Source organism: Furipterus horrens, unplaced genomic scaffold (genome assembly GCF_987537825.1).
Source record: "Furipterus horrens unplaced genomic scaffold, mFurHor1.1.pri manual_scaffold_12, whole genome shotgun sequence".
NCBI lineage: Eukaryota > Metazoa > Chordata > Mammalia > Chiroptera > Furipteridae > Furipterus > Furipterus horrens.
The window spans coordinates 7116434-7142944 of record NW_028327182.1 but is presented as its reverse complement, the minus strand read 5'-3'; the positions used below and the strand labels follow the sequence as shown (position 1 = coordinate 7142944).

General features: G+C 49.2%; 1 protein-coding gene across 2 annotated transcripts in view; it reads right to left on the bottom strand.

Moving 5' to 3' along the window:
* Nucleotides 1-26234, bottom strand: part of ABCC4 (ATP binding cassette subfamily C member 4 (PEL blood group)) — a 196610-nt gene extending 170376 nt beyond the window's left edge. For both annotated transcript variants that reach the window (XM_090257992.1, XM_090257993.1), the window contains exon 1: nt 26023-26234. In XM_090257992.1, the coding sequence (XP_090114118.1) occupies nt 26023-26099 (77 nt within the window). In that variant the 5' untranslated portion in view covers nt 26100-26234. The remainder of the gene's footprint in view (nt 1-26022) is intronic.
* Nucleotides 26235-26511: the final 277 nt, after the last annotated feature.

The window sequence follows — 26511 nt, the reverse complement described above, 5'->3', positions numbered from 1 at the left end:
TTTTTTCAAATTACAATCATAGATTTCATATTATGCCATACATTATACTTCAAAAGCCATATTGAAGGAAAGAATTTATTTTTTCAAAAATAATTGTTATAATAAAATAATTTTAATGCAATTTTTTTTTGCTAAATTGCATCAAAGAACACTGCTTACAAAAGAAGAGTGTATTTACTATATGTCGTGAAATCTTCAGCAAATTATTATGAATAATAATCTTTATAGACATTTTTCATAAATTCTGCCTTTCCCAGCAAAACAGTCTAGCATTTCCCATGCGAATTTTAGCAATTATGCATGGCACTCAAAGGGTTAACCAATAAAAAGTGAACCTGCAAAATCCTAGGCCCGCCACCCTCAACCCCAATAAAGTCAGAACCTTAGGCGGTCAGCTCTCTCGCGCCCTCCCCCCATCCTCCTCTCTGCCACCCCAAGACCTTGCTGTGTGACCCCGGCCACACTGAGTGCCCTCCAGGACTCGGGAGCAAACACCTTGTCTTTCTTTCGCCACAGTCCCCTGATGACCACCGCCGACGTGTGGCCGGCAAGCTTCAGAACCACGACGGCCAGTTCAGCCACACGCTGGCTCCTCGGGGAGAAAGTCCATGAGGTCTCCCCTCCGGCAGAGACCCGGTGAGCGGTGTCCCAAGCCTCCCTGGCAACGGCACGCCTGCCCAGGGATGAGACCCACACAAGACAGGCCGGAAACATCGTACGCCATAAAACAGGAAGGGCTCAAAGAATCATGAGGACATGTCCAAAGGACAGAGGGGCCAGGCTGAAGGGCTGTCACCCAACAAATCTGGGCTACACCGAGCACCAAAATAAACAAATGGCAATGAATCATAACCCAGTAAATGACAAGAGGCCATGTACGAATCCTTACTTCTATGCAAGTGGGAGAGAAGGGAAAGCTCAAATGCAAGTATATATACATTGAAGGAACAATGGAGCTAGAAATTATCAATGGAAGTTAAAACCAGTGAGTGAAAGTCCGGTGTGGAAGAGAATATTCACATAATCTCACAATATTATCGCTACTGATTACTTGTTAACTATGAAAGGAAAAACAATAACTTTATAGAGGATGCCCAAGAAAAACCCAATTCAAATAAACTGTCATCACCATTATGCGTTATTTAAATGATAATAATTAATATGCAGAGCTAGCTGGAAGATCAACACCATTATCCTGCTTTTGCCAGGGTAAGGAAACGTCTGGAGCCAGACAACAGCCCGGGGAAGCCGAGATCAGGCTTCTTCATCCCATTTATGACTTTATCCTCAGCACAGTTACCAGTTGCGGAGGGAGTGCTCGGGAGTGATTCGTTCGGCAAATGAGCATCTACGAATCCTTAAGCAAGCAGTAAGAGAAACTGAGCTCCAGACTGGGCTAACGCCAGCTGCCGGGCACCTCGAAAGAGCCCTAGACAGGGGATCAGAAGGCTGGATTCTAGTCCCCACAATGGTACTGGGCCCCCCAGAGCCCCCAAGGCCTCAACCACCCCCCACACCCCCCACCACCCACGTCATTTCGACGAGGTCCAGATTTTGCTCCTCCGGTACTTTTGGCCACTCATTCAACATCTCCAGGTCTCAAATTCTTTCCAAAGTGAAGACATAGCAATCTGTGAGCTTTACCCCCCCCAAACAGGTTTGAAACATGTCGGACCACTCCTTCTACAGTTGTTTCCTGCAGAAAATGCTTGGGCAGTGAGCACGGGAATTGGCCCAGATGGTGACAGCCAGCCCCGAAAGGCCCTCTTTAAAGAAATTCTGCTTGCCTGGGAAAAGCGGCTCAAAATCACTCATCATTAGGACGCTGTCGATCAAAACCACAATGACATGACTACCTCACACATGTCCCACATGCTGTGGCCCAAGGGGACACTGTCCACAAAGCCCCTGGACTAGGCCAACTCTTCCCCCTTGCTCTTAGCAGGGTCCCAGCTGGCCTCTGGGGACATGACCCCCCCCCCACTAGGGACGGTCCACCATTTCCCCCAATTCCATTTTCCAGCCCCATGCCACTCCTAGCCGTAAACAACCCCGGCACCTCCCAAGGCCATGCAGACAGCTACCCACTGCTGTATCTAGAAAATTCTCTGCTGCTGCCTATCATTCTTCAGCAAGCCCAGCGGCTGAATCAGGCTTCCCCTGTCCTAGGCCTAAGACCTGGGTTCCAGGAATTCAGGTCTAATTTTAGCAAGCCCCCAATAAATCGGCCGCCCCCACAGTCACTGCCAGTACAGTGACTGCCTGCGTCCTTCCAATGTCTCTTTGTCTGCTGACAAGAACTTAGTGACTTCTTTTGTTTTCAGAATCCACTCCCCCATCGGACCATCGCAGAGACTCCCATCAACCGCTCCCTGCAGAGAGTCCCGCCAACTCCCGCTCCCCTTAAAAACCCCTGCCTTGCTGCTGCTCAGAGCCGACACCACCTTGGTCTCAGCCCGCCTGTTTGCAGCCGGCCAGACAAATCTTTCAGACGCCCTGCCTGTTCTCCTGCTGCTTCTCCTCTCTCTCTGCCAAACCTAACACCCTTCACCCCAAGGCCCAAGGAGTGACCCACACCCTACACAAAGGGCATCCCAAACCCCAGCCGCTCCCTTTCTTGTTCTCATCTCTTCTGGAACCTTCCTTCCTCTTCATTGTGTTGCACACATTAAGGATGGGCTCTCAGACCGCCCCGATGCTCCATGACGGTAACACTGCATCTGCCATCTTCACATTTAACTTGGCCAGTCTGGCCCCTGCAGGCCACTGAGCTGGGCCTCACACTGTCCTAGGACACACCTGCCCATCCCCCTACCATGAAACACCATCAAAATGCTGAGAGCCAGGCCTCTCTCCCCAAATCCAGACTCCTGTGTTCATCTCCTTGCTGCTGAGAGGCTTCACGGTCCCCACCAAAACTGCTCTTCCCCATCTCCATAAATGTCCACCCCATGGAGCCCGCTGCTCAACTCAGAAACCTGGATGTCACCCTGGATGCCCCCCTTCCCCTCAGCCCCACAACCGCCACCTCCAAATTGCAGCATGCCCCCTCCCCAGATGCCATCCGTTCTTGGTGCGGCTACAGCCTGCTACCCGACCCGCCTGCTTCCAGTCTTGGTTTCCCTACGACCTTTAAACAGAACAGCCAGGCCCTGGCTGGTGTGGCTCAGTGGATTGAGCATCAGCCTGCAGACCAAAGGGTTGCAGGTTCAATTCCCAGTCAGGGCACGTGCCTGGGTTGCGGGCCAGGTCCCCAGTTGGGGGCGTGTGAGAGGCAACACATCGATGTTTCTCTCCCTCTCTTTCTCCCTCCCTTCCCCTCTCTTTAAAAATACATATATAAAATCTTTAAAAAAAATAAAAATACACAGAAGAGCCAGAATAATTTCTTAAAATTCCAAGACCAAGCTGTCATCCTGCAGGAGAACAGCAGCTACGTTCCTGATGGGCTGTGGTGCGTGACCAGGTCCCCACCAGCCCATATTCTGCCCTCCCCACCGGACTCCGTGTTCCAGCCACACTGGCCTGCTGTGGTCCCCAGCTCCTGTTTCCTACTCCCCTTGCAAGGAACAAATACCCGGCCGCGTCTCCTCCTGCGGCTGCACCGTCTCTCCCCCAGGTCTCGACCCCAATAGTCACGGCCTGGACTGCCTCATCTGAAAGCGCCAAACGGACGCTGACTGTACACCTTTCGTGACCTCCTCGCTACCATCTATTTTGTGAGAGAGAAAATAATCCCCTTCTTTAATTCTGTCCGTCGCCCCTCTAGAATGAGAACTCCCTGAAGAGAGGACCGGTCTTTCTGTGGTCACTGGACCTGGTACAGGGCGCTCGCAATGACCCGCCCACGATACTCAAACCTTGGCTGAAGGAATAAATGAATGGCTCTCCCCTGGCCGAGAGCCCTCCCGCACACAACCCTCTACCTCCTGTGGGCGAAAAGAATACACAAGTCAGTAAAGGTTGGTAAATCATTCAACAATACCCTAGCCCCACTCAGATAAGTCATTTCGTGTTTTGAAAGGACAATGTATTTTAGGCACTTCTGGCCGTGGCAGAAGATTAATCTTTGGTTGATTCTCCCCAGAGACTGTGTTAGCCCTGGTCTCTGGAGGCTCCGTCAGGGCAGGGCACGCTGGGTCAGGGCATCAAGGGAATCCAGGAACAGGGACGGGGTGAGGGACAAGAGGCGCACGCACAGATCCTGCCCGACCTCATTAGAACCTCTTTCCCAGGAGGCAGGATTTCTCAAGCTCAACACAACTAACATTTCAGGCTGCAGGCTTCTTTGCTGCAGGGCGCTGTCTGTCCTGTGCGCTGCAGGATGGTTAGCAGCACCCCTGGACCCCATCCTCAAGAAGCCAGCTTCATCTCCCAACCCCAAGCTGTGACGCCCTAACATGTTCCCAGACATTGCCTGGTGGCAAACTGTCCTGGATCAGAACCACTGCCCTGGAAAAGCCAGAGGACTTGACTGCAAATGCTGGCCCCAGAGAGGAGCCACAAGGCACTGGGAGTGGCCCCTCAGCCACCAGGCAAGGATCATGGTATAAGCCCATTACCATATTCTCTGTCCCATTGCCTCCAGGAGCTCACAGTCCAGTGGGCAAGGGCTCTATAGCAAGAATTGCAATACTGGCACGTGTGGTCGTGAACTGCGCACAGGATCTGCTTCTCGGCTTTCTTGAGGTCTCTGTAGGGCTAAGGGATCAATACCCCAGCTCGCCAAGGACCCATCTACTATGCAGCAGAGGTTCTCCGAGTGTGGTCCCCGGGACAGCCACATCAGCATTTCCTACCTTGTGAGAAAGGCCAATTCTCAGGCCCCACCCAGGCCTGCGCACCAGAAACTCCGGGAGTGGAACCCGATAATCTGCTTCTGCCGAGTCATCTGGGTGATGCTGACACAGGCCCGTGTGAGAACCTGCTGTAGCCGAGGGTGCTTGGCAGGCCTCCTCCGGTACTTACACCAAACAGTTCCAACCCCGCTAAATATCAAAATCCCAGCCTCAGCTCAGGGAGTCTCAAAAACCAATAGGTACCTGAAGCCCCATCGCAAACGACGAGTCAGAGTAAGCAGGATGGAAACCCAGCTGGTGGCCTCTGAAACTCCCACCCCAGCCCCAGCCAGCAGCCACGTCTGGGATCCATCTGTACACTGTAGAGAGGAAAACCTGTACAGCTGCCGGGGGGGGGGGGGGGGCGGGCTGGGGGCTGGGGTACGGTGTTCCGGGAAGACACAAGTCCAGGGGAATCACTGAGCCCTCACCAAGGGGACCAGGGACGAAGCGAAGCTTCCCACAAAAACAGAAGCAGGCAGGCAAAGACACATTGCCTATGACAGCAAGTCCAAAATTGCATGGGTTCTCATGTGGCCATGGGGTAACCAAAGATCTTGTATTCTAAACTTCAGAATTTGGACTTTGTTCTGAAGGTAAAAGGGAAACAGATAAAGTTTTTAAGACATGTTGTACATGGTGGACAAGGGAAGGCAAGGAAACAAGTTAAAAACTAAATTAGAAAGAAACCTTTAAGAAAGTGAAACCAGGACAATTAGCGACATTCCTTCTTACTATGAAAGAAGATCCATTTTCCTCTCCCAGACTAACTCCCTGTTAGCCACCCAAACCTCACCTCCCTGCGTTGGTCCAAACGCTGGGACCCTACCGCTCTGCCGTAAAGATAAGCCAAGTGACCCAGAAATCAGAGTTTAAAATTCAACATCCTATTACTAATTTACTTCAGGGTGTCAAAACAAGAAAACAGAACACGGCAACTTAAAATACCCTTTAAAAAAATATTTTTTATATCCTGTTGAATATAAACTGAAGAAGCAACTCTATATCAAATCCATTTTAAATCTCTTAAAAATTAGTATTACAGTAATAATATATAGTAGAAACTCTAGATTTTACTCACTAAATCTATGGAAAACTGTATTCGTGAGCCATTTTGCTTACCAACAAAAGCACATTAAATTCATTCCCATTAATATAAGATACTGGAAAAAGACAGCTCATTGACATACTAGGAATGATGGAAACAGCCGTCAAAGAAGGAAAAACTAAGATAAGTAAAATTTGTATATAGTTTTTTAAAAATGAGGAAGCCCAACTCAAGATTACTAAGGGCAACACACTAGTACATCAGATGAATAATAAACAGAAAAATAAACAACTGCAGCACTGTATCCTAATACTTCCGAGGAGGGGGAGGCTCCTGTTGATGAATTACAGGCACACCTCAGAGACACAGCAGGCTAGGCGGCAGGGCACCCCAATAACGCAAGGCCTGTGGGCAGGTGAGTCCCACGTAGCCTTTTTTCTGGGGGAAGGTCTCGCCTTCAAGCTGTAAAAAAAAAAAAAAAAATCTGCGATGCACAACAAAGCAAATCACAATGAAATAAGGTATGTATGTACTTTATTAACTTCAAACAGTCAAAAAGTTTATTTTTTAATTTAGTCATTAACTTTAGAATGGACAGACCCCGCAGATATCATTTTAACTAACTGGAAGAAGTGACCATCACCGGTCATGAGACAGGTGGACCTCAGTCACTTGTGACGCACTGAACATTTACTTCTTGGTATTCCCACTATGAGCAAACATTCGACAAATCCCAACTGAAGACCAGTCGCCAGAGTAATGATCTGCATAGTCTCCAGAAATATCAAGGACATGGGAGACTGTGAAGCTACTCCATACTGAAGGGCACTGAAGGGATATGACAATTGAAAACAGCACACGATCCTGGCCTCAAACGGGCAGTATGGAGAGTCCAGTTTCTCAGTCGGAGACTCCAATAGCAGACATGTGTCAATGTTCATTTCTGAATTTTGATGAGTATACAGTGATTGTGCCACAAAGTGTCCTTATTTTTAGGAAACACTGAAATGTTAAGGGGTAATGGAGCAACGTGTCAACCATCAACCTTCAAATATTTCAGATAAAATAGAAATAATACCGATATATAAATAGAGAGAGAGTGGCAAATACGATAGAATCTACTGTTAGGGAATCTGGGTGAAAGGTATACTGAGGTTCTGGGCATCACCCACAACTCTTCTGCCAAGTTGAAATTACATCAAAATAAAGACACTACCAGATTTTAAGGCATTTCATATACAACAATCAAAACTCTACTCATGAAAAAAATCACAGACATCAATACAAAGTATAAGAATAAAATATTATAAAAGTAAAATGCACAAATAAAGCCCAGGAGAGAATCTTAAAATAAGAGAAAAGCAACTCTTACAGAGAGAGGAATTCTGATAAGGCTGTAAGCAGATTTCAGCAGCTGCTTTGCAAATTCTCATTAGAAGGAAGTAGTGCAACATATCCAAAGGCTGAAAGAAAAAAACTGCCAACCAAGAACACTCTACCCAGTAGCTGTCCTTCAGAACTGAAGGAGAGCAAAAGGGAAGAGAGCAACAAAAGAATTCAACCAACCAGGAAACAATTAAAAATGGCAATAGTAAGACCATAACTATAACTAATTACTTTAAATGGACATAGACTATAGACTCACCATCAAAACAGAATGATTGAATAGACAAAAACAAGGCCCGTCTATATATACACTGCCTACAGGAGACTCTCTTTAAGGACATACAGCCGTCCCTCTCTGTATCGTGGTTCACTTATCGCGGCCTCACGGTATCACGGGATTTTTTTAAATATTATATTTAATTATTTATCACAGATTTTTCGCTATATCGTGGGATTTTGCAGTACTGTACAGTAAATACTACAATAAATATACGGTTCCTACTTCGTGGATTTTCACCTATCGCAGGGTGGGGGTCTAGAACGTAATACCCATGATAAGTGAGGGATCACTATATATAGACAGGATGAAAAAAGATATTCTGTACAAATGGAAATGAAAACAGAGCTAAACTATACTTACATCAGACAAAAGAAACTTTAAGCCAAACACTGTAACAAGAGACAAAGGAAGATCACTGAATAATCATAAAAGGGCCATTTTATCAAGAGAATATAGCGTTTGTAAATATTTATGCCTGCAACATCGGAGCACCTACGTGATTTCTTTGTGCGAGTAGCAGAGAGCACATTTACACAAACTAGATGGTCTCGCCTGCCACACACCTCGGCCACAAGCGACGGCCCAGGGCTCCTAGGCCACAGCATGTCCCCGTCCTGAATACTGCAGGCAGTTATAACGGTGAGTATTTGTGCATGTACACAAAGAAAAGGTACAGTAAAAAATATGCAGTAGAAGAGAAAACCCGGTACACCTGTGCAGGCCACTGACCGTGAAGGGGCCCTGCAGGACTGAAGCCGCCCCGGGTGAGACCGTGCGTGAGCGGTGCGTGGATGCGCAGGCCTAGGTCATTACCGCGCTCCGCTGTAGACTTTATAAACACGACACCCTCGGGCCTCACTAAACGCGTAGAAGTTTTCTATAATGATCACTTGACCTTAGCTCGCTGAAACTTTACAAACTAACTGTTTTAACTTTTCAACTCTTTTGTAATAACACTTAGCTTAAAACACAAAGACACTGCATAGTTGTACAAAATTATTTTCTTTATCTCCTTATTCTATAGACTGTTTTCTTCTATTTAAAAATTCTTTATTTTATTCTTAACTCTTGCTAAAAACTAAAACACATTTGGCTGGGGGGGGGGGGGGGGGGGCTCAGTGGATTAAGCGCCGACCTGCGAACCAAAAGATCGGTGGTTCGGTTCCCAGTCAGGGCACAGGCCTGGGTTGCGGGCCAGGTCCCCAGGTGGGGGCACCCAAGGCAACCACACGTGGTTTGACTCTACAACCTCACGCCCTTGCAGTCAGGTGAGACCACGCTGCATTGAAGGGGAGGAGGCGTGTGCCACTCACACGGATGGCCCAGGCCTTAGAACTATGAGCACATCTCCCCTACACTCTCCTCTTCCCAACCTGAGACCTGGGAGAGGTAGCGGCCCAGCTGCCACCGAGCAGACCAGGACAGCAGCCCGGCCTAGGTTCACGCACACAGCTCACCTGGAGATCTTGTTAAAATACTGATTCTGATTCACTAAGTTTGGGGCGTGGCCTGAGACTCTGCATTGCTCCCCTGCTCTAGGTGATGGCCGCGTGCCCGGTCTGCAGACCACACCTGGCGTAGCAGGTGTCTAGGCAGAATCACCCACCAAAGAGGTTCTCGTTTCGGATGCTCAGGGAGGGTGGTCACGTGATGAGCAGTGGAAGACACACCAAAAAAGACCCAAGCAGAAAGAGCCAGCTGGCCTTTCTCACTTGACCCGTAACAGAGTTGAACTCAGACCTCTGATGAAGTCCAGGCTGAACCTGCAGCTAACAAGTGCATGCAGAGACAGCTGCCGAAAGATTGCATAAGTGTGTGTGCAACGGGATACGAGTTGGCCGGGTTCTATCAGAAACAGTATCTGCCACCCTGAGCCAGGGACAGGGCTGTAAACAGTGAGGTCTCCCAAGGCAGTCACTGCCACAGCCCGCAACGGGGACCGCTGGCCTAGGGGCAGAGGACAAGGAGGTCACGCAGTGGGTCTTGGGTTCCCTCAGGCCACTGCCCGTCATGTTCTTCCACGGAAGGCCACGCAGAAGTTGTTTACTCTCCAAGACCACAGCTCTGAGTAACAGCTTCTTCGTCTCTAAAACCTCAGCAAATATTTATGTCACTGCAGCCCTCACTACCCCTGCAGTCTGGTGTTTATAAAACCTGCACACGAACAGCGCCACGTTTGTCCCACATGTGCAGGAAGCGGACCAGAACTTGGCAGGGACCCCCAAGGACACTTGGAGAGACTCTGGTTTGCAGTGGAACTTTCTTGGGTTAAGGTTGAAGTTTACATAAGTGCATGTTCCTTTTCTATTTACAAAACAGACACGAGGCCTAACAGAAACTGGGCGACGACACAGCTTTGCACGGAACTGGAGTCCCTCGGCTGAACACCCGAGAAACTCCCACCTACCCAGGACTCTGCCTGCAAGCACTGGCCCAAGAACTCTAAGAAAAAGCCACTGGAATTTGAATTCACGAGAAATCTAAAGTGTTGAAAGTGCTCACAGAGGTGCAGGATGATTAATTAATCCCAAGTACCTGAGGTGAAAAGCCTTTTCAAAGGCAGAGCAAAAAGCACTTTCCAGCCCAGCCTCTGCTGAAATTACCACAAATTTCATAGTCAAACATGCAACCTACACCAACCCCCTCTACTTTCGGTGGGCTACACGCCCCACGGGGACACAGGTTCTTTCCACTTATTTCACGCCCCTAGAGTGCTTAGTTTAATAAAAATTTATGTGCTGGGCAAACCTGAATACTTGCTACCTGACACAAAAATAATACATCAAGCTCTGGCGGTGGGGGGAGGGGGGCTCAGCTGGCTGGAGTGTCATCTCATGCACCAGAAAGCTGCGGGTTCGATCCCCAGCCAGGGCGACTGCAGGAGGCAACCAATTGATGTTTCTCTCTCTCTCTCTCTCCCCCCCTCCCCCCTTGCCCCACTTCCACTCTCTAAAACCAATAAATATGTCCTCAAATGAGGAATAAAAATAATGGTAATAATAGTAATCCATCCAGTATGTGACTGTACTTATTTTGTGTCCTCAAAAGAAAAAGACAGATATGTAGCCATAAAAATTCAAGAAGATGAATCTACTGCCATCAACTTATTCTCCTCATTGAAAAGCAATTTATTCAGAACAAGTCCCTAGTCATTTGGAATCCCCTCAAAACTTCCAAACCTTTATTTTCAGTGTCCAAACAAAGAGCACAGGTGTTACAATTCTTGGACATTTTCTTTCCCTGATGATTCTTTCAGCTTTGACCATCTCAGGTCCCCTGCCAGGCAGGAGCGAATTTCAGCGTCCAGTCCCATCGTGCCCGGCCTCTTTGCCTCTCCGTCAATTTGGCTCAGGCGCAAAGTCCCGAGGAGCATCCTCTGTTATTGCTTCCTCCCCTTCCTGGTCCCTTCCTTCGGGGCCATGACTCTTCCTGTCTCCCTGTCAGAGTCAGGAGGCGCCTCGCACTCCCTGGAGGGGTAGGTCATTGAAAATACAGCAAGTTAAAGCTAACGGTAACAACATGCCCGCTGGGGTAGTGCTGGTTCGTTCCCTTGCGGTGCCGGGAGAATCGAGGATCTCAAGACTGGGGTGTAGCACCCTGGAACCTCCTGCTTTCTCCAATGCCCCTTGCAAACGGCTCCAGGTTCTTCTCGACAAGCCTGCTTCAGCTGTTGCTGTTTCTGCCCAAGGCCTCTCTCCTCTGGCCTGGCCATCAGATTTCTCTCTACCTCATCATATACAAGGTGATCCCTTCTAAGGGCTTCCATATCAATAAACTTTTAGCACATGAGGCCGCGCAGGCACATACGGACGGAGACTTCAGCCTCGGGCCCGCGCTGCCAATATTATTTTTTGGCAAATGGCATGAGGTATGGAGGCAAAGGACAGCAGGCAGCGCCGCTATGGTTTTACGTCTCTCACTTAATTTTAACAACGTCACGCCCTACATTTCTTTTTCTTTTTTTAAAATTTTATTTATTTTTAGAGAGAGGGGAAGGGAGGGAGGAAGAGAAGGAGAGACACGTCGATGTGAGAGAGAAACATCGATCGGTCGCCTCTCGCATGCGCACCGACCAGGGACTGAACCCACAGCCCAGGGATGTGCCCTGCCTGGGAATTGAACCGGCGACCTTTTCTTTATGGGACACTGCCCAACCCACTGAGCCACATCTATCAGGGCGCCGCCCTACATTCTTAGAAGAAAAGGCAAAAGGGTTATGTTAACAAGCATTGATTTGAGTCCCTATTTCTGGTCAATATCCAGTCATCATTCTCCCAGGCAGAGCCCAGGCCGGGGGTTATTTTCAGAGAATACCTGCTCAAGGGGGGGATTGTACCAGATGTCCACTCGTCCTGACTCATGATAGAAGTTCAGCAAATAGGGGCATCACCCTGTCCACAGTTCCTGCCCACGCTCCATGGCAGGACGGAGGAAGGGGCATATTTTTATGGAATAAGTGCGTCAACCCTGCCCCCCACTACTGACCAAGTAGTTTTGCTCTGGGCATGAAATTTAACCTCTGCACCTCAGTTCCCTCAGCTGGAGGCGAGGAGAGTGGCCACACTTGGCCGACCGTTTATACATGTTAATCATGGATACGGGAGCATCCATCTTGCTTGGGGGAACTTGCATGATAAGGTAGAGAACTGTTCGTGAAAGTCTCAGCAGGTCCTGGAGTGGTCACAACGGTCATGCCCAAGAGGACGGGGCCCTGCCCCTGGCCTCAGAGAGCGGGGCGGCCTGAAGGAGAAAGATGGCGGGGAGAGGGGACAACCAAAATCTTCAAAAATCCCCCAACATCACTGTGCATGGATTTTCGGTGGAAACCAGGAAGCGGGGCTGACTTTCGGTGGGGGCTGGGGGAAGTCGGGGGACAGAGGAGACAGCTCAGGAGAACACGGGAGACTCAGCCCAGTGAGGCAGGAGGTGTGGACCAGGACCAGGGTGCCGCTGCCTGGCTTCTTGCCCCGTGGCTCCCTCCCTGGAAGGACCCACTGGCCTCACTCGTGCCTGCGTTCTGCACACGCTTGGCACGGTCAGTCCTTGCATCCAAGTTCATGTTCAGCTCTTCCTTCCTTAAAATCCTTGCCAGGAATTCAATCTAAATACGTGAGCAGGAGGAAAGGTCAGGAGGGCTCTGAACCAGACCTCTGTGTGACCCGGGGCCAGTGCCCTTCAAGCAGCTGGGCCTCCGTTTTCCCGTCACCGTCACCGGCTTCTTAAAGTAAAACTTTCCAAGAGGCTCAGGCTGCGGGGACAGGGAACCGAAGGCCCGCTTCTCACGCTGCCTTTTCCACGCTGGCCTGCGTCTCGGTGGGAGCTGCTGTTTGCTTTCTCCTGTCGTCCGCAGAAACGGCAATTCCCAGAAATCAAAGGCAATTAAAGGCCCGTTTCTAAATCCGTGAGGGGGCTGCTCGGTAGGAGTCCTTCCTGCTGTACCTCATCCTTCCTGGAAGGGTTTCTTAGAAAATGTGCCTCTGTTACAGGAAAGAAATCCCTCCCTAGGAACCATGTAGATGAGGCCACAGCCTTGTAGAATTTCCCTTCAAAGACTTCAATTCACTTTCTGCCGGCCCTTAGCAGACGCGACCAGAAGCCACTCCAACCAGAAGCCACTCCGGGGAGGAGCGGGCACGAGGGGAAGGAGAGCGATCCCCACTTGGCTTACTCAAAGGGACTAATTGTCTCTTTAAAATTTTTGTCTTAGGGAAAAACCTGAACTACAGTATATTCTAAAAAGGGAGAGTAAAGAAGATTTCAAGTTTGCCTGAGAAAACAATCAAGCCATCCTTTTTTTCTTTTCTTTTTTTTTTTTTTTTTTTTTTGGCTATTAATACAGGATACACTAAGGACTTCCATGGGGTTTTCCCAAAAGCAAAATAATTTGGTAAGTGTGCATGGGGAGTGTAAAAGAAATAGTTCAGAGCATGAGTGTGAGTTACCACAGAGCCTGAAAGGGCAGAACAGCTGAGAGTGAACAGCCTTATGCCAAAGACGTGTCCACCTGGTGCCGGGGACCCCGGAGCAACCACGAGTGATCTATTTTCAAGCGCGGTGGTTATACCTGGACCCCCCAGGCTGCCTGTCGAGGGAGGCTGCCCTCTGAAGGGTTTATGGGGATTGGCTCCGTGGCAACTAGGGACAGCAGCTCCCACCAGGACCCCTGTGGGGCACGCGGGTGCTTCCGCCACTTGCTCGTGTGTCCATAACCAAGTGCCACAGATGGGGGCGCTTAAACAATCGGTTTATGCTCACAGCTCTACAGGCTGGAAGCGTGAGGTCAAGGTGCTAAGGCGGCCGTGCGTGGAAGGAGGGGAGATGCCAGGAGAAGGTGACACGGGCGGCTTCTGCCCTGTTGTTCTGCTGTGACACTGCTTCTCCCAGTGACTTCAACAGATGAGTGATACCACCTTACAGTTCACAACGTACTCCCACCAATCGTGGTCCAGTTCTCGACGTAAATCACATTCCTCTTGGTTGCCTTCTTTTTCAATAACTTCTGTGGGGCAGGTGCTAACAGGTCCCTTCTCCGTTAATCAGAGATGGGTACTGGACTCTGCAGTCCTGCCACACGACCTTCCGGCTCACTTGCCTTGCTTGACTATAAGTGGGGGAGGAAACTACGTGGATAGAGCTTTATTCGTTTATCACACTTAAAATATAATTTTTGGAACACACCGTGAGTAGGTTTAGTTTCCCCAACTTGCAGAAGACGATACGGAGGCCCAGAGTGGTTAGGCGTGTCTTGCCTGAGGTCACAGTTGACAAGTGCAAGATTGCGGACCGGGACCTGGATCTTCTGGCTCCCGTCTGACGCTCTCTCCATAACACGCAGCTTGCCCCTATCCAGGGGAGAGCTGTTAGCAACCCCAAATTAGAAAAGGGGTTACTAAAAGGGTCCAGCGATGACTGTCTCCTAGATCCCTTCACAAAGCAAGCCCCCTTCCTCCAAAATCACTTCCTGAGTCCCCATGGGAGGAATACGCTCCCTGGACCAGCTGTTCGCCTGCTTTGTTTGAGAAGAAACTGAAAGGACGAAAGTTAACAACTTAAAGTCACTGACGACACATATTAAGTGTGAGATGCGCAACAAGGCGCTGAGAGATCAAGCCACGGGTTTAGGCCCTCAAAGAGCTAACAATTTAGTTTTTAAAAAAGTCACATGAATATAGACTTAACACTTGATCATTTTTAAAAAGAAGACATAAGAGAGAATTTTGCAGTAATTCCCCAATGTATCCAGTTACTGAGCACTGAATATGCAGCAGTCACTCATAGATTATACCGGGTAACATCTATGAAGGATGCATCATCCGCCTGCTGGTGTGGCTCAGTGGATGGAGTGCCGGCCTGTGAAGTGGAGGGTCACCGGTTCGACTCCCAGTCAGGGCACATGCCTTGGTTGCAGGCCAGGTCCCCAGTTGGGGGCGCACAAGAGGCAACCACACATTGATGTTTCTCTTTCTCTCTTTCTCTCTCCCTCCCCCTCTCTAAAAGTAAATCAATAAAATCTTTAAACAAACAAACAAAAAAAGTAGCCAATTGGGTTTACGACATAATCTGTCACATCCTGACCAATAAAACACACTAATAAAAGCTTGCAGACAAAAGCAGTTCATAGGGTGAGCAATTTTATATTCACGAGCTTATCACTGACCAGTGTGAGATTTCTACTCAATTACCTTCATAAACTCAGTGACTGCAGGTGTCCTTGTTTGACCAGGGTAAGGGCATAAAACACAGTGACATGCAGCCTGAAGTTCAGGGTCTGTAACTTGCCAGACCTGACTCAACTCAGAGCTCCGTGATGTCCTACCTGGGCAAAACGAGGACAAAGCCAGCTTCCACAAGAGGGTTACCATAAGGATCCAGGGACTAAGTATCTTTAAGGTCCCTGCACACACCACCCCTTCCCAACCGCTTGTTGAGTCCCGATTGGGATGAATGAGCCCCACTGGGCTCATGCTTTGAGAGGAACCAGAAAAGGGGGGCGGGGATGAGGGCAGTTCCAAAAGAAAAATGGAAATATGCACAGAAACGTGTTTGACCTTTATTCAGTGGTTCTTAAGTCTTCATTGTCCATCTCATAGGAAACCTTTTAAAAATAATGATGCCTGCGTTCCACCCTAAGCAATGATTGAAACTGGCCTACAGAGGGACCGGGCGCTCGAATTTTATGGCTGCCCAGGTATAATTCAATGATAATGAGGGTTGAGAAACCCCTGTGTGTTAACTCATCAGAACTTAGACAAAACAGAGCTAGCAAGTTTCACAGAAATCATACACGTCAGTCATTTGAAGGAGGAGATTGGTGAGCCTATTTAGGAAAGACAGCACCAAGAGTGAGCTTGTGTTCACTACGAGGAGATCATGCCAAACTAACCTCAATTCTTTTCTTTGTAGGGTTTCCAAATGACTGCCCAGTAGATGCAATACCGCTGGGCTTCTGTAAGACAGATGGCACATCACCTGTGGCCAACACCTGTAGCCAAGTTCATCTACTGCCTGTGCTATTCATTGGCACGTTGGCCACAACCGGGCAGGCAGTTCCAGGACCTGTCCTTTCTAGTGGTCAGACTACAAAAGCTTTCAAGTAACTTTCAACAGGCAGCCACAAGAGGCTGAACTTGGACATCAACAAAATGAACTTAAAGAGGAATAAGAGCAGTTTGGGGGTACACCCCATGGACTGGGAGATCAGTTGACTGTGGGTCCAATGTATCTCAACTGTAGGCACTGCTGCCGATGCGTAAATTTTATCTCCAGCCCAGACTTCTTCCCTGTGACCCTGATTCGTGACCCTTTGCCAGCTCAACCTCTCCATCTCAATGTGGAGCAGGCATCTCAGACTTAACACGGTCAAAACCAGACTCCTGGTCTTCCCCAACCTGCTTCTCCTGCAGGCTCCAGCATCTCATTTAACGGTGACTCCATCCTCCCAGGTGCTCAGAGCAAACCGATGGAGGCAACTGTGCCTCTTGCTTCCTCTCAAGTCCTACAGTCTGTCTAGCACCTAAGACCCTCAGCTCTACCTTCAAATAAGCTCTTCCCTGAACCCAACTACTCATCACTGCCCCTCCTACCATCCTGGTCAAAACCACTGTCATCTCTTGGCTGACCTGCTGTGAAATCTCCTGCCAGTCGCCCCCGCACCTATCTGCCCGTGACTTTGGTCTATCCCCAACATGGCAACCAGAATGATCTTACGAAATCCTTGGAAGGCCGTGTCATGTCTCTTCCCAAAGCTTTTTAGGGGTCCCACTTCATTCCAAGTAAAGCCCAAGCCCTCCAGTGGCCAGCAGAGTCCTCAAGATCTCATCTCTCGCGTTGGCCACTGCCCGCCTTCTCTGGGAAGCTCTCCCTGGCCACCCTGCCTAAAACTGTCACCTCCCTTAGCCCTACACACACTCCTCACCCCTTTCCCTGCCTTCTGTTTTCTCCTCAGCACTCATAACTAACACACAACATCCTACTTATTTATCTTGGTTAGTGTTCGTTCTCTCACTAGAATTTAAGTCCTATGAAGGAAGGGACCGTTATCTATTCTGCTCACTGCTGAATCCCAAACATCTGGAACGGGGGTGGGCAAACATGCTCTGTGAAGATCGCGAACACAAATATTTTACGCCTTGCAGGTCATACAGTCTCTGTTGCAACTACTCACCTCCGCTGTTGAAGCTCATTGACGATATATAAATGAATGAGTGAGGCTGTGTTCCAATAAAACTTCATTTACAAAAACAGAGAGTGGGCTGCATGTGGCCAGTGGGGTCATAGTTTGTCAACTCCTAGGCTAGAACGTTACCTGGAACGCAGCAAGCACTCAACACTGTTTGTTAAACTGTCAAAGTACGCAATAGCTAAAACGCCACTCTAGCCAGGTCAAATTTGAACTACTACTGTGTCCAGTTATACATGTGACCTGAGACTAAATTAAAGAGCATTCAGTTCAAACAAATGGAAGAGGGTCTGAAAACTGCCATTTAAAGGCAGCAGAGAACTAGAGACAGCTGTCTGAAAGACAGAATTTAATGGGTTCATGCTAGCTATCTTTGAATACCAGAAGCCTATCTATAGGAAGTGGGGGAGTTGACTTGCTGTGCACTCACACAAAAAATTAAAAAGAAGATACAGAGGGGCAGAAAATGCCCAGAAAGAAAACTGTGGCTCAATACAAAATGCTTCTGGCATTTTAATATGACGACATAATAGAATAGTAAATTTCTCCATTATACAATTCTGCAATGGATTCCTGGATTGAGTGTGAACTAGAAGATCCCTCCCTTCCCACACTGGATGGAGGGCAGACAGAAGTGAGCCTGGAGGAAAAGAGCAGGCAGGGACTAGCCCCACAGAGGCCAGCCCAGAACTGTCCGTGGAACCAGGAAACAGAAGGAGGAGCTAATCCAGAAACCACAGAAGGGCTACAGGTGTTCATCTAGTACAGGTCTGGGCAGAAGGGAAAAGGGATGTCTAAAAGTCAGCACATGGACTTAGATGAACTAGGGGAGGAGTGTGACTTTAAATGACTGTATCAAACTGGCAGGGAGGAGTATAACCACCCCCAGGGCGTCCTCCTTGTCACTGTTCTCAGGACACACTAGCTCTTCTTCACACTTCTGTGCCTGGCGTGACTCTCCGCCTTCTCCAATCAACTGCTCCTCGAAACCGTTCCTTGGTGCACACCTGATTCATGGCTCTGCTACAGCACACACCCCGAGGGGCGGTGTTGCACGCCTGCAGCAGGCTGCTGGACATATGGACCACACTTCCTAGCGCCCACAATGGTCCGAGGTGAGTATAAATGATGCATGTCACTTCCAAGCCTGGAACATATAGGTACATCTATCTCCTTTCCAGCAAAATAAAAAGAGGATCTGATGGACAGGATGCAAGAACAAAGCCGTAAGAGAGAAAAAGCCCAGCACCCGAATAAGTGTGTGGGGTGGTTCCCCACTCCCGCCAGCCCAAAAGGGACTATCACACAAGAATGCATGTGTCTTGTTGACACTGTTGTTTCAAACGGAGCCACTAAGATGTAGGGCTTGTTTTTTCAGCAGGTGAAAAATTGTATCTCATTGTTGTTTGAATTTGGATAATTGGAACCGCAAAGGGACCAAAAGAGTATCCGTGGCCTCCGATTGTGCTCTCAAGTACAAATGGACTCTGAGGGCTGAGAAAGACCTGAGAAAAGTGGTTCCGATGTCTTAGCACCTGAATCCCCTAGGACGCATGTTTAAAAATTAAGATTTCCAGATGCCACCTCTTCCCCGGCCCCCACCCCAGCCCCGAGAGATTATGATCCTATAGGTAAAGAATGAGACTCAGAAACGTACATGTTTAACCCACCTGGGAAGCGTGTTAACTTACAACTGCGAAGTAACAAGAGGAAGATGGAGTGGCTTTCGTTTCGTACGTGTATACTGCTTACTATCTGCTTGACATTTGTGTAAAAGTCCAACCGGTGTGGGGTTCATTTAACGCTCTCAACAGCCCTGTGAGGTGGGTTCTACAATTATGCCCATTTTACAAAGGCAGAAACTTGCCCGTGGTCGCTGAAGTCCCAGACCTCAGGGGCAGACCCAGGCGATCCAGCTACAGACGGAGCCCGGCCCCGCTGTACCCACCGCAGATCAGGGCTCAGCGTGGTAGGAATGTGCCCCCCGCAGCAAAGCTGGGAAAGCAACTTGGGCACCAGCTGCTCTCCCACCTTTACTCCCACGACCCTGGTCACCTCGGGGGCTCCCCGAGAGGCAGCTGCCTTGCATCAGTCAGCTCCCCAGTCCTGACTCTGATGGACCTGGAGAGGCGGAAAAGTTACAAGATCTGCCTCCCCTCAGCAGAAAAGACTATGTTGCATGAGCAATGACATAAGGTGAGGCTGGGAAAGCGACTTCTGCGGGATCCTGGATGCCATGCTCAAGAATTGCTCTTGAGAGCACCAAGAAGTTTTTAAGCAGGAGGATGGCACGGCCTTTTAAGCAGTAAGACCCAATGGAAGGAAGCAAAGTTGGGGTGTGAGCGAAGTGGGGAGCGGGGGCGGGACATAAGCCCCAGGAGGGGACACCTCTTTGCATGCTTTCCGCCCTGTGGGTCCCACACACTTGCGTTCAAGAAGCCTTTGCTGAGAAATAAGCAACTCCAAGGGCTTCTTGAAAGGTAATCAGCAGGATTTAACGTCAACACATGAGGGCGAAGGGGACAAGAACTGACAGGCGCACGCCTTAAGAACAGGGTGGGGAGTGATGTCAAACACTCACACGGCAATCAGGAGGCAGCAGAATGACACAGGAAAACATGCTGCAGGTGCTTGCATATATAAAAAGCACATTCCGTCATGAACACGACTTTTAAATGCCTGCTGGAGAAAGCCAGCATACTCCCTCTTTCAGCCAACCAACTGACATTTCCCTGCCAGAGCCCAGACCCAGCAGACTGGGTCTGAGAGCACCGCTGGCCACCAGGTGTGCTAAGGACATGGATGGAGCCCCAGCTGGGGCCTGCGACCTCATAGGTATGGGCTCCTCACAAGTCACCCTGCGTCCCTGTACTCAAATGTCCTCATTTGTGAAATTCACCCCATCGCAACCAGAACATCTGGGGGGCGGGGGAGAGTGGGGTCTGCACCCTGCATTTTTAACAGCATCTCAGAAAATGCTGCTGAAACAGGTCAACATAAGCTTTAACTTCTGAAGAAAATATTAAGCTTACCCTCTGCTGACTTCCATTTCTAGTTATTTCTATGTATGTTAATAATACAGGCATACATAGAGATATTGTGGGTTCGATTCCAAACCACTATAATAAAGTGAGCCCCCTTTTTGCTGGTGGAGCGTCTTGCCTTCAATTTATAAAAAAAAATGCAACATCGCCCTGACTGGTGTGGCTCAGTGGATTGAACATCATTCCACAAACCGAAAGGTCACCAGTTCAATTCCCAGTCAGGGCACAAAGCACATGCCTGGGTTGCGGGCCAGGTTCCAGGCTGGGGGCATGCGAGAGGCAACCGATCTACGTGTCTCTCCCTCTCTCCCCCTCTTTCTAAAAATAAATAAATAAAATCTTTAAAAAATAAGAAAAATTAAAAATGCAACATCTGCAAAGTGCATAAAAGAAGCACAATAAAACAGGGTATGCCCGCACAGGTAGAGAGATCTCATAAGGATTAACCTTTAAGTGGATCTAACACTTCTCTTCCCGTCTTCAGACAGGCCTGGCCAAAGGAGGCCTTACCTGTGGACTGGCTGGGTTCCATTGACCCCTGAGCGTCCCTGTTGTAAGATGCAAAGATCACTTGCATGTAGCCACACAGAATTTGCGGGGCCGAAGATAAGACCTGAGTCCATCCTGTTCCAAAGCCACTGCCACTACTGGCATCTACCTGGATGCTATGCACTGACACACAAACACAAAACACTGTACCTACAGGAGCTCACACCTCACACAGAGAAGCATCCTCACAGTAAGAGGGACAGGGTTCCCAGGTGAGAAAAATGACAGGTGAGACACCATGAAGGCTCACACGGCACAAGGACCCCCTGTGTTCCACACCCCACAGAGCAGGTGTCTCCTGGGAGATACACAAGGAGAGAGGGGAGTCCCTCTAGGGGGGTCAGAAAGGCAAATTACCCACTTGACACATCTGAACGGGCACTAGTTAGCACCTCGCAGGCTGACGTGATGCGGAACTATAAAGCCAAAACAAGAAAAAGGAGAAAACTCAAGAATAAACCACAGGAGATCAAACTTATAAAATCTGTTACACTATTTCACTCAGGGACTCAGTAGTAAATGTTTTTTAAATTATTTATTTATTTGTTTGTTTATTTATTTATTTTTAGAGAGACGGGAAGGGAGAAAGATAGGGAGAGAAACATCACTGTGTGGTTGTCTCTCACTTGCGCCCCCAACTGAGGACCTGACATGCAACCTAGTCATGCGCCCTGACTGGGAATCGAACCAGCGACACTTGGCTCGCAGGCCGACGCTCAATCCACTGAGCCACAGCATCAGTAGTAAATTTTAATACACCTCTGGGATGTTCTACATCTTGCTTGGGTAGGATTTATTGCATAAAATTGCCAAAATTCATTAAACTAAACCTTAAGAAAGCAGAAGAGGCTGAGGCCAGACGAACAGCACGGAAAGCTCCTCCAGCCTCCACCTACATTTGCATCTCCAGTTGTTAATAAAGAACAGCCCTGACCAGCGTGGCTCAGCGGGTTGGGCTTCACCCCTCGAAATGCAAGGTGGCTGGTTCGATTCCTGGTCAGCGCCCATGTACCCAGTCGGGCACGTTCGAGAGGCAACTGATCAATGTTTCTCTATCACATCAACGTTTCTCCCTTTCTCTTTCTCCCTCCCTTCGCCTGTCTAAAAATAAATAAAAATCTTTTCTTAAAAAATAAAGAACAACAAGAAGGTTCACATAAGAGGTATTCTGAAAAGGGTGTAAAAATTGTAGTCTAAAATTAAATATTTCTATGTGTTCACGATCCATATATAGAGGGCCAAACGTAAGCAACCTCTCTAAGCCATCCTAGCACTCCGCCATTTGCACTTCCCCTCCTGTCCTCAGCTTTCTCTGAGAAGAGTCTCCAGAGAGTGTGGCTTGACACCAGCAGCGTTTCCACAACAGCATTCGCCTTTCTGAGCCACTCAGGGGAGGCAACATTTAAACACTGTCTGGTGAGCCAAAGGTATCAGGCCCAAGCCCTGCTAAACGTCCTTCTCTGAGAGCAGGTCCTTTCCTGTTACCCCCAACCTGCTGACCTCTGGGATGAGGGTGGGCAGAGAAAGACATAGCACAACACACACACACACACACACAAGACACAGCAGAGCACAACACACACACACACTCACTCTCTCACTCTCTCTCTCCCTCTCTCCCTCTCTCTGCCCAGCCGGACAGACATCACCGGGGAGAGTCTTGGGGAATATGGGCAATCTAGTGCCCAGCTGGACACAATTCACAAGCTCTGCCACACTTATTTCCAATAATGGGGAAGAGGAAGAATTAGTCAATAAACCATGATGGGGAAATGGACTGTTTGGGGGAAAAAATAGGGCCCAGCTTACATCAAACAGCAAAAGAAATTCCAACTGTCTTTATTTTATGAAACAAAAAAGCTAGAAAAATGCTTGTGCAGGTTTAGATGGTGCTGGGATTTTAAAAATACACTACAGAAGCAACAGAGGAAACCAAAAAGAAAAGCTCAGTGCAATTAGTAATTTATAAATTTTAACACCTCTGAACTAAACTAAGAGACAAATGAAAATCTGGAAAAGTATTATAAGCCCTATTTCAAGTTATTTCCAGAAAAATAAGTACTTAATAGGAAAAAACAATCCCTGAATAGACAACTGAAAGAAATATAAATAAATGGTCCATAGACATAAACAAGTTCCATCACTATAATTCAAATAAATACAAATTAAAACTCATATTATTTTTAACCTTTCTACCTGGAATAAAAAATTAATTCAGGTAGTCAAAGCTAACAATGCAGGAAGCACATAAACCACTATGAAGAGAGCAAATTGGTCATATCCTGTTGGAAAATAGTTTGGCCTTTCACCAGTTACTGCACTTCTAAGAATCTAGGAAAAGGAAAGCAGACATAAATATTATAGACATGGACATACATTACATAATAAACAAACTGTCCGAAGAAAGCGAAAGACTGGGTAAACGGCAATCATTAAATAGCATGTTCTTAGGATTATTTAATGCCATAAAGGAATGTTAACCACAGGAAATCAAGGGACCAGGGTCAAAATTAGTTTTATAGGAAAAAAATGTGCATGTACGCACAGGTGTGTATAAAGAGGTTTAGGGAGAGGACTAAACCAGCAGAGCATCAGCAGGTATCCTTGGCTAATAGAAATAAATCATCCTTATTCCTTTCTCTTTTTCTATAGTTTTAAGTTTCATTCAGAAACAGAAAAGAATATAGATTCTTTTCAATAATCCTCAACAGTTACCAAGAGCCAATAAGGTATTACTCCTGTTAGACCCCCCAAGTTCAAAGTGTGCTGTGAAAACACCAAAACCCTAGTGAGCTAGTTATTGGCATCTTTAAGGCAAGCAGCTACCAGGTCACAGGTGCAGAAAGTAGATGAAATTTGAGAAGCTGAGAACTTGGCTGTTGTTTACAAGGTGGGCCCTGTCTACAGGCAGCTCTTCCTCCTGGTGGGCCCATTTCAGCTTTGCCACCAGCAGCCAGAGGGGCACACAAGAAAGTCACCGAGGTGTCTCAGACTGTAAAATCACTCCAACTGCAGAAGGCAACTAAATACAGGATGGTGATTGTGGTCAACAGCTGCCTTCACAAAGACTGGCCCCCTTTTTTAAAACTAGAATACTCGGTGACAATGGGAGGAGTGTCTTCCAGCTGGGAGGAGACTCTCAACTTTGCATCAGAATTACCTGCAGCACTGGTTTAAACTCCACCCCCCACCCCCCAGAGCTTCTAATGTTGCAGAATTGATGTGGAATGGGTGATGGAGAACTTGCATTTCTAACAAGCTCCCTGGTGATGTGGATGAGGAGGTGGGGGTGCCATACTTTAAGAACAGTTACCCTACAGCATGGTCATAGGTGTTTTCTGTGGACCATCTTCAACAGCAAGAACTTTCAGAAACGCCAGCCTACGAGAACAAAGGTGAGTTCAGAACAGCCTTCTCCCTGCCTTGAAGAACAAGAGTCCCAGCAGAAGCAGCTCAGTCCCAGACCTCCTGGTGTGGGATCCTGCCCCATCACTTCACTAGCTGCAGGACCCTAGGCAACTTACTCAACCTCTCTCTGCTTCAGCGCCTTCAGGAGTAAAAGAGACCACTGCTCCTTCCCCTCCAGCAGGGAAACCGTAAATGGACACCCACACAAGTCATTAACGAGAAGTCCTCACTTCTCATTGCCATGTACAAACATTTCCAAAATCCACCCATAAGAAGTGCTTCCACAGTTCCTTGCCCAGCCTGAAGTTACAGAGATGTTTGCCTGCTTCATTACAATTTATAGTAACCAAGGTCATATTCCTTGCCCCACCCCCACCTTCATTAAGAGACGGGCCATCAAATAGCCAAAAGCTGTTCCCACACATAATGAATACACCACAATCAAAACAAGTGCAGAAGCACCCATTCCCTTGGAATCCCTTACACTTTCCCACTGAAAGGTTAAGTTTAGGGGTAGGGGGTTAATATCAGAATACCTGGGAAAGATGAAAGAGTGTTAGGGTCAAGAAACAGAAGATCTTCTGCCCTGGCTGCGGTGGCTCCGTGGACTGAGTGCCGGCCTAAGAACCAAAGTGTTGCCGGCTTGATTCCCAGACAGGGTACATACCTGCGTTGCCGGTGCGCAGGAGGCAACCACACATTAATGTTTCTCTCCCACTCTTTCTCCCTCCCTTCCCCTCTCTCTAAAAATAAATAAACAAATAAATAATTTTTTAAATGAAAGAAAGAAAAGATCTAATAATCAACGGAGGGTGATTCAAGTCCAAAGGTTCAGGTTCACCTGATTTGCAGTCCCACCTGGTGGATGGAAAACTACAGAGGTTCACCTCTGCGGGCCGTTTTTCACCTGTGTTTCCTCCCAGTTCAGGGACCCTTCAGTGGTGTGGGGACCGTGGGACTGGACTCCTGGGCAGGACCACCTCCATCAAGATCCCGGATCGCTCCCCTAAAGGCTACAGATTCCAGTAAGACCTGTCCCCAGAGTAGTCCTCAAAGGTGGAAGTGGAAATATTTGCAGTAGGGAAGGGGCTGGTCAAAGACGTGCTCCAGTCAAGGCTCCGTGTGTCCCAGGCAGAGGCAAACGCTGTTCAAGCGTCCCCATTCATTACATACACAGCGAGTGTGCTTTACCCACGTGAAATCTGCCACAACTAGCTACCGGGACACACAGCTGGAAACATGAACGCAAAGTGACAGGGAGGGTGAGAGTCAGAGGCAGGCTCACGGACACGCGGCTGTCACAAAAGGAATAAAGGAAGAGGTGGGGACACGACTGGGCCCCGGGCACTCAGCAGGCTTTGGCTGAAATTAGATAAAGGGCGCCGTTCATAAGCTGCCTGCTTAGAAATAAAAGGGCGCGGCGTTAGTTCGGAAGAGCGTATCCCCGAGCCGTAAAGGGGAAGCCGGCTAAAGGTGGCGCGTGGGGCGGTCCAGTCCTTTCTTCCACTGGGCAACCTCCGTTCTCCTCCTCTTCCCGGGCCCTGCGGGCTGGCGGAGCGCTAGCAGCACGGCGGGGAGCCACTACGCCCCCGCCACCGGCTCCCCGGGGGCCCTCCACGCCCGGACCCCGCCCGCCCGCACGCACGCCGGGGCGCAGGCGGGGACCACGCGGCCGGCGGAGGACGGCCCCCACCGCAGCAAGCCGCGCCGGCAGCCCGGACCCCGGGTCCCCCACCCGCCAAGACGCCGGCGGGGAGCCACGGCTCGGGCGGGGGGTGGGGGGCGCTCACCAGAAGAACACGCGCGAGCAGAAGTTCGCGCCCCGCAGCGGGTTGGGCTTCTTCGCCTCCGCGTACACCGGCAACATCTTGCCAGCCAGGCGGCCGGGAGCCGGGGCGGCGCTGCTCGGGCTGATCTCGGAGACACGGAGGCGGGAGCTGTGGCCGCCCAGCCGGTCCGCTCGAATGGAACCTCGGAGCCGCCCGCTTCCGGGAGCGGAGCGCTCACGGCCCGCCCCGTCCCCGCCTCCCCCGCGCGGGCCCGGCGCCGCGGGGCTGCCCGCTGCGCGCCGCCCCCGCCTGGAGCCGGGAGCCGGGAGTCGGGAGACGGGAGGCGACGGGGTCCGCGGGGGGAGTGGCAGGCCGGGCTGACGCCGCCGCGAGCCGCGCGCAGGTGCGAGGCCAGGCTGCCGGCGCCGTGCGATGGGGGCGGGTGGCCGGGCCAAGGGGCGCACGGGGCGCACGTGCTCGGACGCCGAGGCCCCCACGTGCTCACACCTG